General features: G+C 47.5%; 1 protein-coding gene across 2 annotated transcripts in view; it reads right to left on the bottom strand.

The window, feature by feature from the left end:
- Window positions 1–13,748, bottom strand: part of MED13L (mediator complex subunit 13L) — a 257,652-nt gene that overhangs the window by 21,540 nt on the left and 222,364 nt on the right. Inside the window, exons 14-17 of one of the 2 annotated variants that reach the window (XM_075534610.1) lie at window positions 12,621–12,720; window positions 6,881–7,101; window positions 5,152–5,357; window positions 509–1,446 (exon numbers count right to left, since the gene is read on the bottom strand). In XM_075534610.1, the coding sequence (XP_075390725.1) occupies window positions 509–1,446; window positions 5,152–5,357; window positions 6,881–7,101; window positions 12,621–12,720 (1,465 nt within the window). Of the gene's footprint in view, window positions 1–508; window positions 1,447–5,151; window positions 5,358–6,880; window positions 7,105–12,620; window positions 12,721–13,748 lie in introns of both variants that reach the window. The other variant, XM_075534609.1, reaches the window with a different exon arrangement.

Below are 13,748 nucleotides of genomic sequence, written 5' to 3'. Positions count from 1 at the left end.
CCCCGGATGCATCACAGTGTGGGCACTGACAGAGTTGGGGGAAACAAGTGACTTACCACCATAGAGCCCAACTCTTCAAAGTGTCTGTCACCTGGAGCTCTCACAATACAAGGCAGAGTGTGATCCCAGGTCGGGATGACAAGTACCAGGAAACCCAGGGAAGGAGAAAAGCGCAGTGTGGGCGAATGGGGTGGGTTTAAACACTCCACACAGTGGGGTGGGGATGCTCAGTTTTCACCTCCTGGCACCCATGCTGCCTCAAAGTCAGAGGGTTCCCACGCAGGCTGCCCACTAATTGAAATGCATGCGAGAGGGAGTTTTCAATAATCACTCCTCTCTGGGGGCGAGTTGATGTGCAGCATCGTCCCCCTAAACTAGGATGACATCGTATGTATAGCTAGCTCTCCGTTAGAACTCTTTTAAGACAGGACATGAAAATGCTGGTCATTTCCCTAAGTGAAGAAGACTGGTAAGCTGCCGTTTCGGCAGTGTATTCTGGGATACCCACCATTGCTGTGTGGCCACGAGTGTGCAGTAGCACTTCGCACCAGTGCCTCGTCCACTTTACCGCCTGTGGGGTTGTCCACATACTGCCGGCCCTGTTCCAGTGCGTTGAAGCACTCTGTCCAGTAGTCGTGGTTGTCGGCCTGCACCCGGTCGTAAGTCCAGCTCACGCAGGGGAGCGGCTGGCGGCTGCTGGAGGAGATGTAGTCCAGGAAGCTCAGGGAGGCAAAGGGCTGTGTGTGCTGGTTCTGCAGCAGGAGGAGGAGGCTGATGGGTGGCTCCTGGGACTTTCTGGCTCCTTCCGGCTGAGGAAGGAAGGTGGTCTGACACAGCATCAAACGCCTCTCTGCAGCTTGACCAATATCAGAATTCTTCCCAAAAATATCCAACTCATCTTCAAGGAAGAGGCCTGAGTTGTAGCCAAGCTTGCGGTTCATGATGGCGCTGAACCCACAGGTGCAACGGTACTGGTCCTCATTGGAGGAATCGGGGATGTATAGGCCAACATCCGCCCCTTTGATGTTCATGTTGCAGGCGCAGATGCAACAGCTGTCAAAGTTTCTGTCTTTAAAGATGTTCATCACCGAGTCGGAGAGAATCAAGGTGACGTACAGACTGTGGGCTTCAGGAATTGGTTGCATGGTGGCAGGCTCCACAGAGTTAAGGGGCCGTGTGGTAGAGGGGGTGGAGGCTGGTGACCCCTGATCGGTGCTGTCATACTTCACAGACCCTTGACCACTGGCAGTACCCCCACCTCTGGGAGTTCTTGGGGTCCTGGGGGTCCGTGGTGTGGGGACAGAGAAGCGGGGGGTTGCTGGCGAGGGCAGGACTCCTGCCCCGCTGTTGCTGGCGGGGGCGGCACTGTTGAGCGTCACTGGAGTGTTCATCTGCGGTGTGTTCAGATAATCTGGGTCTGCGAGGCTCCCGACACTAGGCACGTTACTACGAGAGAGAGAAAGAGATAGATAGATAGATAGAGAGAGAGAGAGAGAAGAGAGGAGATGTGGGTATGGGGAGAGTGGGGTCTTTCCCGGTGCAGGGCACATCCAGAGACACCGCAGCCACACACTGTGCATTCTATTCATGCATGTGCACTCTCACCTGCTAGCTTCCGCTTTCTAGAGAGAGAGAGAGAGAGAACTCAAAGGAACTAACAAAGTAAGTGCTAAGGAAGAAGCCAAGGGCTTCTCGCATGTGAAGGTTCTAGATAAGAGTGGGGGCAATGTGGGATAAAACTCGAAAACCTAAGAGATCAGGCTTACTGGTCAGCTAGAGACTGGTGGAGTCCAAGAATACTAATTACCCTTAGTTATCTTCCAATCTGGCTCACTTCTCAGGCCAACGACAGACAGGTGGCTAAGGGGAGCCAAGTTGCCCTGGGGGTGTAGTGGTTATGAGTCAGGCTGCGAAATGCAAGGTTTGAAAGCCCAGATCCTCGGCAGGGGAAAGACGGAGCTTTCTACTCCCGTAAAGAGTTTGTCTCGGAAACTGTCCTAGCAGCTTGCTGTGAGTCAGCATTGACTAAAAGGCAGTGAGTTTGTGTAAGGGGAGCAACAAGACTAGGGAAGTATGTACACCTTAGACTCATCAACCATTTGAGGTAAAAAATGGCAATATCCACCCAAGGACAAAGTTCAGAAGGGTTAGGAAAGGAAGGAATGGAAAGCAAAATCACAGGGAAAAATTCGGATAAGAGATGTTTCCTTCAATGAGAAGAAACGGTGTACGAAGTGTTGAATGGACAGCCTGCTGTGACCCTCCCCCAGTTCACACACAGTCAAACAGCAACAGGAGGCGAGCACTAAGAGCAGCGCAAGCCGGCACTTTCCGCCTGCCTAGGCCACACTCAAGCGTTCCTGGCTTTGGCCAGTGTAAGTTTGAAAAACAGTACCTTTTAAGTAGAACTTTAGCACACAATTTCGGATGCTAAATTAGTGAGAAGCCCCTAGGATTAGATCTCCATCTAACGTGCAATTACACTTTTGTCATTTTCCAAAAAAGAAAGTCTGCCAGGTCCTTGGCTCCAAGTCTCTATATGGTCCAAAAGGAGCACGGGTCAAACACTCGAAAATGGAACCTTTCACCAATTTGCAACGTGGAGCCCCCTTGAATGCTTACAGTCAGGAGTGACCTGAGGGAATTATAATTTTGGTAATTCTACCAGAGTGGTCTAACCATCAATACAAATACCACATATGCCACTAAAAGGCCTCTGAACCGGTTAGGGAGCTGCACCCAATGAAACACAGCGCATCACTGTGTCCAGCATGTGACCAGGTGGGCGTTTCTAGTTCACCTTTTATTTTCCCTCATGCTGGGCAACACCATGTGTCTGATGCTTGTCCGCACTCTGAGGCAGGGGATGGCCAGCCTGTTGGTATCTCTTTTCTCATTAGCAGTGACTTCTCTTAGGAGAAGTGTTTGCAATGCTCTGCTGCTGTATTATTGTAACAGTTTCTTGGCAGACATTCTTTCCACTGGAAGGATCCTAAGAATACCAGTTTGGGATTTTTTTTTTAACGTTCTCAATGCTCTTTTGAGATATGAGAGTGCTTAAACCAATCCTCCACCAGTGGGCTACATCGTCATTCACTTTTAATATGACAGAATCATGTCATAGAGCAATGACTCTCAAATAATTGCCTTGTGATTTTAATTAGGCATGCCTAAGCTACCAGCTGAAGATCCGAATCAGACACTACAGCCAGAAACACTCTATTCTGGTCACAGTGCTATCGGTGGGAACAGGGGAAAATGACCCAGAAACCTGATTGCCAATCACCGCTCTCTCAGAGAACAGAGTAATAAGTGTGTAATAATGAGCTTTTCTGTAATAAAACTCCCTTCAAATTTTCATGTTCAACAAAACCCTAAAATTATCAGGCCATTCAGAAGAGAAAAGCAAGTGGGACTGCCAAATGAAAACATACATAACTCAATCGCTCTCTGGACAGTAAGAACGGCAACCCTCCGATAGTAGCCTGAATTCCCCCACTCAATAAAAGTGAACGGAGCACCCACCGCCCACCAGAGGCTGGGCATTCAGCAGGTAGAGAGAGAAGAGAGTGCGCTCAGAAGCAAGGCTGCAGACAGAGAGCAAGTGGTGGCGGGTGGGTGCGTTACAGCAGGGGGCTTTTTCATGGCACCTCCCTGGACTGGAGGAGTCCACAGTGGGACTCCACATAATGCAGAACTGTGCTGTCCACTAAGGGAGCAATCGGCCACACCGGGAAGGAATGTCCCTTTTCTAAATGAACCGACATCCGGGATCAGGCTCACTAGCCAAGTTCACATACTCAGCAGCTAGGGCTGAGGTGAGTGGGTGCCACACTGGATGGCACAAACATAAAGCACAGAAACCCCTGTGGATGGGCCAGTGCTCTACTGGGAACCCCGACACAGAGCACCTTCCTTCCGCTCTACCCACATCACTCCCATCTGCTGCTTCTCTGGCCCTGACGGAAAATCTGAGTCTATGGCCGTTTGTTTTAGAGCATTTCAATTACTTTGGTTAAGAAATGATAAATCATAGGGCAGAACTGATTGATCGCAGGACTGTGGTTTTCAGCACTGTGAAATCCAGGCTATCCCTGAATTATGAACAAGCCTCGAATTATCAGGTAGAGCTTGTATCTAATGTCAGTTAGTCAAACTGTTTGGCTTAGTACAAAATGTACCTATCTGTGCGTAAAACCCTGAAACCCTCTGGGATCCAGTAAAGCATCTCGAACCTAACCATCAGGAGCACCGGTGGGTTAGTGAGTTACATACACATCCGGCTGCAGATCAGCAGTTTAACCCCCAGCAGAAAGATGAAACCTCCTGACATAAAGGTTTCCAGCTGCAGAAATCCACAGGGGGCAATTTTACTCATCCTATAGGGTCCTATAGGGCCTCTATAAGTCAGAATTGACTGTAGGGCAGTGAATTAACATAATGATACAACAATACAGGGGGGTTTCAAAGAGTCCATGGGGAAATTCCATTGTTTTTCATTCTATTTTTCACGAACCCTTTGTGGTCTCCCTGTCAATTTTAATGGGTGTCAAAAAGCAGCCCTGTATCATTACAACCCGCTGTGTGCATTTCACATTTTAAGTATCAATTGCCTCTGTGCATGCTGCATGCTAAGTCAGATGTCCTTAAGCCCAGGACTGCTGGGATGTCTAAGAGTCCATGAAAGCCTCTCTTTCTTCCTCCAATGCCCTGGCCCCACTCTTCTGCTGCTTCCCTGTATCACAGGGATTCCAGGGGAGACATGTTGATTTCAAGTACCTTGAATAACATGCATTTGAAATCATCCATTTACAAAAACCAAAGAGCTTACCCCAATCCCCAAAGGCAGCATGTGCACCACCAACTCCAAACACACAGGTGCTTGATTCTGAGAGGCACAGGGCACCTGGCTCTCCACACACACACACACCCAGGGGTGTTCCCAAACACATCAAATTCCATTTAACAGTGTGTGTGTGGGGGGGGGTGGGTGGTGGCACATTTTTCAACACGAAATCACCCTGAACTGCTATTAAAGAACATTCCCCAAAGATCTGCTACTGCATCATTTTAAAACAACTACTAATTTGTTAAAGTTAAAAGCAAAATTGGGTGACTGCATGTAACCCAACGCAGCAGTCCTGGACGTACTTGTAGCCATCTCTGATGAAAGTGGCTGCAGGTGGCATGGGCAGTTGTTCGATTTTAGGAGGAATTGCCCAGGAAGGCCGAAACAGACAGGCATCGGGTATCTTCAGAGGTAGCAGGCACTGGCTCGGCAACATCTTCAGTGGAGCAAACATGGAGGATCCCAGGAAAGGTTGAAAGGGCGGGACTCTGTGCACGTAGGAAAAGTCCTGCAACAACAAAGTGGGCTCAGTGTGGATGTGGAGAAGCTACTTCACTGTTGGCCAAAATGGTGTAAGCTACCGGTAAGGAAACTAGTAGTTGACAGTCACAAAATGCTACTGTAACAAGAGCCAAAAGACCTGATCCTAAAGGGAGGTCAAACTTATAAACCAAAAAAGACTTTATTTAATACTGTGGTTCTCAACCTTCCCAATGCCGCGACCCTTTCATACAGTTCCTCATGTTGTGGTGACCCCCCCAACCATACAATTATTTTCATTGCTACTTCAATGACTATCATTTTGCTACTGTTATGAATCGGGTGACCCCTGTGAAAGGGTCGTTCTATCCCCAAAGGGGTCGCGACCCACAGGTTGAGGACCGCTGATTTAATACCAACAGATGTACTGGTAAAAATAACAATCAGACATGCTGCTGTTTATTCAATTCTACATGGCAGGGACCCTGTGTGACAGAGTAGAACTGTCCCATAGGGTTTCCAAGGCTGGGGTCTTTTCTCGTTCAGAACTGCCAGTAGGCCCAAACCACAAAGCTTTCAGGCAGAATCTAAGCACTTTTTTTTTTAAAACTTTTTATCATGAGTTGGGTGAAGGTTTACAGAGCAAATCCATTTCCCATGAGCAAGTCATACACATTTTGTTCCATGTCACTGGGCCCACTTCCTCCCGTGTCTGCTGCACTCTCTCTCCCTCACCTCCTCTCCCAGTCTTTCTGAGCTGCAGGATTGCTCCAAGTCAGTGTAGTTACTGAACCTTGTCCTTGGGGGAAGTCTACCCGTGACCTCGATAGCTGTTGGATCCATGGTGTGTGTCCCCCACTAACCTATTACTGTTCTCTTTACACCTGTCTTGTTTGGCTGAAAACTGAGTCTCTTGGAGAAGTTCCTCTCCAGGCCTCATGGGTGAGTAATGGCCATAACTTCAGCAACCTCGCCAGTCTCTGTCTGACCAGAAAGCCAACCCTCTAATCGTTTTGAGTTGTTTCACAGTTCTCCAGGACCTTTCGATTCTTTCCACAGCGGTTGTAGCGGTAGCCAGCCCCCGTCTGGTTCCTCTGGTCGCAGGGTCGTGGTCATTGATGTTCATCTGTCCCACAGACTATCTGTTAACAGTTACCAGGTGTCCTGGGTTTCCTTCACTCTTCCATCCTCCTCACAGGACAGGGATTGACCCAATAGTGGCTGCTTTTGAGCTTTGAAGACCCCAGTCACTACCCACCAAAGTAGGATGGGTAGGATGGGTATCTTTATGGACACCGTTTGTGCCAACTGACATTGGTGTCCTCTGAGACGGTGGTCCTGGGCCTCCAGACACAATGACTCATTTCCTGAGTTTGTTTTGTTTAAAAACAAAACTCTGCACCCCCCCAAGGTTCCTTACACGATGCGCTCAAAACAAAAGATCCTTAGACACTTACCTATATGTGGCTTCTATATAAACCATTTTAAAGAAGTGTATGGACCAACTTGGAAGTCATTCTGGCATGAAAAAGTGAATACCGTGGTCTCTACCTTTATTTCCTCTGGCTTGGGGCTTCCTAAGCCGTCTTCTACTTCCATCTTGAATTCTGTGAGCTGTGTTGTTGAAACCATGCTGACCATAGGACTCTCCATCATGCCTAATGCCGTCACCGTCTCTGAACTGATGCCATCTTTGTAATTCATCACAGGGGAGAAAGCAGGGTGTTGCTCCAAAGATGGGGGTGTGGGGAACATCCTCTGTAGGTCTGCAACTGCTAAGAGAGAGACAGAGGGGGGGAGACATTTGGCGGGCAAGGGTTTTAAAACACCCAATGCTAGGCAGGCACCCTAGCTGAGCCATGCTGATGGAGGGGTCAGATGAGTCACAGCGAGCGAGACCCGCGGAAGCCTCTAAGGAGGTCACCAGCAGAAGCCTGCCATTCTCTGAAGGTGACCGTCAGCTCTGATGCTTTCTGCTCTGACCTCACATAAAGTGTAAGAACAAAGTCTACAAAACTTTTTTCCCCCTTCCTACAACTAACTGGCTTGCAAGTGTGAGGAGAAGAATTATGCAGAGGTTGGAAACAATGAGACGGGGCAACCACTTTAACCAAAAGTTCTCTTCCTCCTTAGCATTCAGTCTGAGAATGTTCCACAGCACAGATGACCCAGTAAACCTACCAACGCCAAAGAGTCCTTTATGAAGGCAAAAAAGGTCATTGAGCTGTAGGAGAGTTACCTTGTCCATCCGGAAGATTGACAAGTCCCCTGCACTCACAGCTGTTGTTTTAGGGGCAATCTTCCGGAAGGACATGAAAATGAAACTCCCTATTTAGAGTAAGTCTATCTAAAACCAAAGAACATGTATTGAAAAAAATCGATTATTTTCAGATGTGTTTTAGAAACACATAGCACAGTGGTTCTCATAGAGCTGAGTGAATGACATCATAGTTTCTCTCAGAGAAGCCAGCTCCCGCCACAGAGCCCAGGGAGCAGAAGGCAAGTCTGGCCACTAGGGGGTGTCTTGTGCAACAAGCTGACAGGTTTGGAGCACAAAAGGAAGCTGCTGATTCGGAACCTCATTTGTGCCCCATTCCCCCATCGTGCTATTTCTAGCAACTTCAACATTTGCGCAGCCCAAAATAAACACCGAGTAGACTGATATCTGCGTCTAGTTGTGAATCAGAAACGAATAAAGAATAACTGTGCCGTTCCGCGCCTAAGGCAGAGCAGCACACACTGAAGGAGCTGGTCTCATCTCTGCCAGCCCAACACCAGTCCCTTTGCTCTAAAGGGCAGGCAGGGGGCTAGGAGATGAGGAGTGGAAACAGGAAGCACTGGAAGGAAGTGGAATAAAAGGGGCACTTAGAGGGGTTGGCATTGGATGAGTGGACACAAAATGTGAGTACGCTGTTGAATGTAAAAATGATACCCTGCTTTGTGAGCCTTCACCTAATGCACAATAAAAGTTTAATTAAATAAGTAAGAAGGAAGGTTTCAGCAGGTGTGTATGTGATTCTTGGCAGGATTTCTATCGTTTCTTTTTTTTGAGGAGCAGGGGGAAGAGCCTCCAAGCAGCTCAGTGAGTGAAGGTGCAGTAAGAGGCAAGCCCTTACTGCACCATGAGGTGGTCTGCACCATGCTCCCGCTGAGCAATCCCAGACTCTCCTGGAACCCGCCGCCTCTTCTGGCCGCAGCACCCGGATGTGAGCTGGAGGAGGACGGTTCCTTCCAGATCTCAACTTCCACCAGAGCAGCCCTCTGCTGTTCTTTCTAAGGTAGGAGTGGGCGTGAGACTCCATTCGACAACACCCTGCTGCTACCCAAGAGACTACAAACCCAAGGTGACTGCACCTTTCATGATGTGGGAACATTCTACCCTTAAGAATATGGCAATTTGTACAACCAAGAATACCACCTGGAAGGTGGAAATGAATCCCTCGGTCGCTGGACTGCCCCCCGACCACAGGGATCCCAAGTGACCGAATGGCACCTAACAACAAAACAAGGAGACAACAGGCACAACACGTCTGTCTGTGAGGGAGGTTGCCAGAACGCCCCTTAGAAGCCAAGATGATGAGACTTCACCTGGTGGACATGTCACACGTCATCAGGAGGGCCCGTCCCTGGAAAAGGACAGCGTGCTCGGCGAAGGGCCGTGTAAAAGAGAAGGACGCTCAACAAGATGGACTCCAGGGGCTCAAGCGCAGCAACCACCGTGAAGACGGTGCAGGACCAGGGAGTGTTTCCTTCTGTTGTTGCTTATGTCACTCCGAGCCAGAACCAAGGCGACAATACCACCAACAGAGACAACAACAAGAACACAAGGTGAACCAAGCCAAGCGTGCAGCCCCGAGAACCATTTGTGACACGCTGTTAACTGATGGATTCTGAAGTCAAAAAGCAAGTCCTTCAATGTAGGAGCGACATTTTTCCCCCTTGAAAACAAAGCTGAAGATGTTGACATACGATTATATTACACTTAAAATGCATCCACCATCTAGTTTCCCAAGCCAGAGAGCAGCTGCTAATCAGTTTTATTGTCGAATGAATTGAGATATACAATGTCAGCTGTAATTCCACTTTAAAAACTCTTCAAACTCACAATCTTTGGGCAAGAAGTAACTTGGTAATGGAAGTAGCGATACCATGAGGTTAGAGGGAAGCTCGGGGGAGAAAGGGGAAACCGATCTCAATGACTAAGCCCCCACTCCCCACCCCAGGGAGACGAATAACAAAAATGTGAATCAAGGGAGACAGGGGACGATATAAGATATAGTAACAATATATAATTTATCAAGGGTTCACAAGGGTGAGAGGGGGAGCGAGGGAGGGGGAAAAAAGGAGCTGATACCAACAGCTCAAGCAGAAAGAAAATGTTTTGAAAAGGATGATGGCAACATATGTAGAGTGTGCTTGATACAATTGGTGTACGGATTGTTGTAAGGGCCCCCAATAAAATGATTTCAAAAAAAGAAGTGGTAACATGGATATACTTTCTTAGATTTAAAACAAGTGTCAGCATAGCCTTTCCTTTGCTTCAATAGTATTCTTGCTAACATACAAAATCTAACAACAAAAATAAACCAAACTCATTGCCACCGAGTTAATGCCAACTCCTAGAGGGCAGGGTAGAGCTGCCCTTGTGAGTTTCTGAAACTGTAACATTTTACGAGAGCAGAAAGTCCCATCTTTCTCCCATGGAGCGGATGGTGGTTTCGAACTGCTGACCTTATGGATCAAAGCCCAAAGCATAACCACTACGGCACCAGGGCTCCTAAGGACAAAAACAGTTTCCTTAGTTTTCAATTTTCCTCTAAAAATTGTGCGTGGCACAGCACAACATCCACTAAGTCATGAGTCCTCACTCATTAGGCTGGCCTCCAAATTCTGGTTTGACTGGGAAGAGATGGAAACACGGCTAAGCTTCAGGGAATTTCTGAAAAGAGGAGACCCGAAACATGTTCTAAGATGATCAAAGGGAATTAAGACTCCAAGTTGTGGAGGCAGAAAGAGTCAGAAGGCCAGAGAATCTCTTTGGTTCCCTCAAAGTAAAAAAGCATGGTTTGCCTATTTGCTTGTCTTCCAAAACATGGCCCAGGAAAGGAGGGGCAGACACCAAAATGGACTGCACTGAGCCGTATGCCCACAGTGCTCTGCTACCTCACGCACCGTCTGTCTGGGCAGTCTCCTACACTCTTACTCGATCTAAGCCGGCAAATCAAAACTGACACTGCCCCCCCCCCCACCTCCCACCCATGACACGAGCACCTGGCAAGAGGGTCCTGCAAACAGTAGGTGTGCTTACAGATTATGTAAATGAAGTGAACACAAAGTCCAACCCATAAACAAATGGCTAACGACAAAACCTGAGAAAATGACACTTCCATTTTTGTGACTTTATCATATGCCATCATGGGACCTATACTGGTAGCCTGGATGCTCAGGGGGACCACCTGCTTATAGACTGTTGCCTCACTGCTGGTCACAAGAAAACCAACAGGGATGTGGCGCAGCCCAACACACCATTCACCAGCCACTGAAGGGAAGGCAGGCTGAAAAGTTAGTACCAAAAGAATGTAAGTTATCGCAACCCGTTTCATACGGATTAGATGCAGAAAGAATGTTTACATGCATCACGTTAAATGAAGCATATCATCAAAATGAACTTTCTCCATTCTTTTTGCTTCTTTAATGTGCCTACTAGACAGCTGAATAATACGAGTGACTCCCGCCTATGGCTCATAACTGTGTTTACGGGGGACAGTGCCGTGCCAGACAGTACATTCTACAATACGTCTGTCTTCCCAACTCAGTGTCCCATAAGGCTGTTGCAAGAAAGGACAACTCTGGCTAGGGACTTTCCACTGTGGTTTCTGCAGAGGACACACTGCAGGGGTCTACGTGTAAATACACACATACTTTGTAGACATTTAAAAGATGCTCTTAATACCTGTACACCAGAGTTTTCTTGATGCCATATTCCAAATGTATCTATTTCCATGATCAGCACACCTTATGGGAGTCCTGGTGGCAGGGTCAGCAGTTCAAAACCACCAGCTGCTCCTTAGGAGAAAGACGGGCCTTGCTACTCCCATAAGGAACTAAAATCCTGGAAACTCACAGGGGCAGTTCTAGCCTATCCTACAGGGTCCCTACGAATCAGCATCGACTCCATAGTCATCATACTCCATGATGAAAAGTTTGGCAGCTTTTCTCTTGGAAACAATTGTTATGCACAGGCCTGAGAAGGGAGGGCAATGACACTGCCCAGAAGCACGGTTGGACAGGGAAGGAACGTTTAACACCGCTATGTATTGCTCAAGCCCAAGAGGGTGGAGGGCTAGCTAGTGCACCTCGGTGTCGGGGAAGAAACCGCCCATCTGGCCTAGCCCATATTATCTACTTCCACACAGTTTCTTCTCATCTGTGGGCTCCATGTTTATAAAATTCTGCAGTGCAGACTAATAAAATACCAGCAAAGCCCCACAGCAACTAGCTGGCTATCATTACTCATTTTCCTCCGTGTCATGCTTGAGGAGGCACTGCTTATTTTACGAAGCTATGGATCCACTAAAGCCATCACAATCCAATCTCTGTCTACCTCACACTTCTACATGGGAGTAAACCAGCATCACATTTATGGGGTCATGGAAACTTTGTGACTCATTCTATGGTGGGGTGCTTTTGCCCCTCAATTTGTTCTCATTACCAGCTGAAGTTAATGAGAGGGTATTACAGAATGATTTGCAATAGAATTATGTTTCTGCTTCAGAGTATCCACATAAGCTGCCCTGACTTCCTTTGCTGTTGGAGAATAATGCGGCTGCTTTGGGTAAAGAACAAAGCAGGAAAAAGATTCTTTCTCTTCTTGTCAGCACACATAATTAAAAAAAAACTAGTTGGTTTCAAAAGAAAAACACAAAAACTAGGGTGAATTCAAAAAAGGACTACAGAAAACTAATGTGCCTTATCCTTGTGTGAATTGTATGTATGAAAACAGAAACATTTTATATCTTTTCCTAACAGAATATCTCCTTCAACATGTATCCTACTGGCAAGGGACTACCAGAAACAAACTGAGACGTGATCTTAAATCGTAAATGGACATTCTTAATTGGCAAACAACGAAAAGGCATTTAAATGCTGCCGCCCCTCTGGGAGGTGGGGGTCCTGTCACACACCCGTTCAAACTGGTCCTGAGAATTGGGTCAACACAGTGCTCTGGGAGCAGGCAACACCGAGCATGAAGAGACGGCTAGTCAAACCTCAAGCCGTTTGCTCCACTTACTTGGTGGGTATGGAACGGCGGTCCTTCCATCCTTCCCAAGGGGCCGGTCTTCAGTCCCAACCGTAGGCATTTTGGAAGAGCGCAGTGCGGGTGATACAGCCTAAGAACGGATGATCAGTATTACAACAGAGCACACGCCTGTATCCAAGGATGCCTCGTCACACTTAAAAACAAAGGAGCCATGCTGCTGACACAGTGCTCTCGGCGGGAACCGGAGGAGATGGCTACAAGTCTATCAGGCGTGAGAAACAGAGCCCAGGCTCTGTTCATGAACCTGGTCTGGGCAGGTCGGGCCATGGAAGTCGAGGCCGCAGACCGTAAGCAATGCTTTCCTCCCAGGCTGTCAGAGGAAGCGGCTTGTGGGCCGGAGGGTGACACCAGGGTGGCGCCTCCAGTCGAGCCTGGTGCTTGGAGGCAAGCAGCTCAGAGATGACTGCAAGCCCTCCAGAGTTATTAATCTGTGCAGCAGTTACCATGCTTCTTGACCAAAAAATAACCTTACTACTTCAAACTACAGAAACAGACATGAGGTTCTTCTCTGACATGTTATCGAAAGTCCCTTACTAGACAAGATTATCTTTTAAGAGTGCAAATGAACTGGCAAACACAAAAAAATAAGATAAGACAAAAGAAATTACAAGTAGAGGTTAAATTTTATATATGTTACACTTTACAATAGCACAGAATTGAAATGTAAAATTGAGTTCAAAGCTATTCATGGTGGAAACTTAGCCAAAAGCCAATGAATTTGCAAATGATTTTAAGTTTAAGGGTAAACTATTCTCTTGGCTAAATGCAAGGCTAGGAATTCCAGCAAAGTAGAAATGCTTACTTCAGAGGGGTTACAATTAGATTTTAAACGTCCAGCCATCCTCTGCATATTGACACTACTAAAAATACATTCTGGAACCTTAAATATTTAGTCCAACGGCTATTCCTCATTTTCACAGAAAGTGACTACAACGGTTCAGAGGTAGCCACGGAGCCCGGGCGAGGCACTGGGCCACGCAGGACTGCTTGCTCCGCAGTGGGCCACTCCACACGCTTTTCTCCTCCTCCCCGCCTAGGTCTTTGATTTGTGATAGCGTTTTGTTTCAGATTTAATTCCTACCATCACCACAGAAGATC

The sequence above is a fragment of the Tenrec ecaudatus genome, chromosome 16 (genome assembly GCF_050624435.1).
Source record: "Tenrec ecaudatus isolate mTenEca1 chromosome 16, mTenEca1.hap1, whole genome shotgun sequence".
In the NCBI taxonomy this organism is placed as follows: domain Eukaryota; kingdom Metazoa; phylum Chordata; class Mammalia; order Afrosoricida; family Tenrecidae; genus Tenrec; species Tenrec ecaudatus.
The sequence above is the reverse complement of the archived record's forward strand: the minus strand, read 5'-3'. Positions and strand labels throughout refer to the sequence as shown.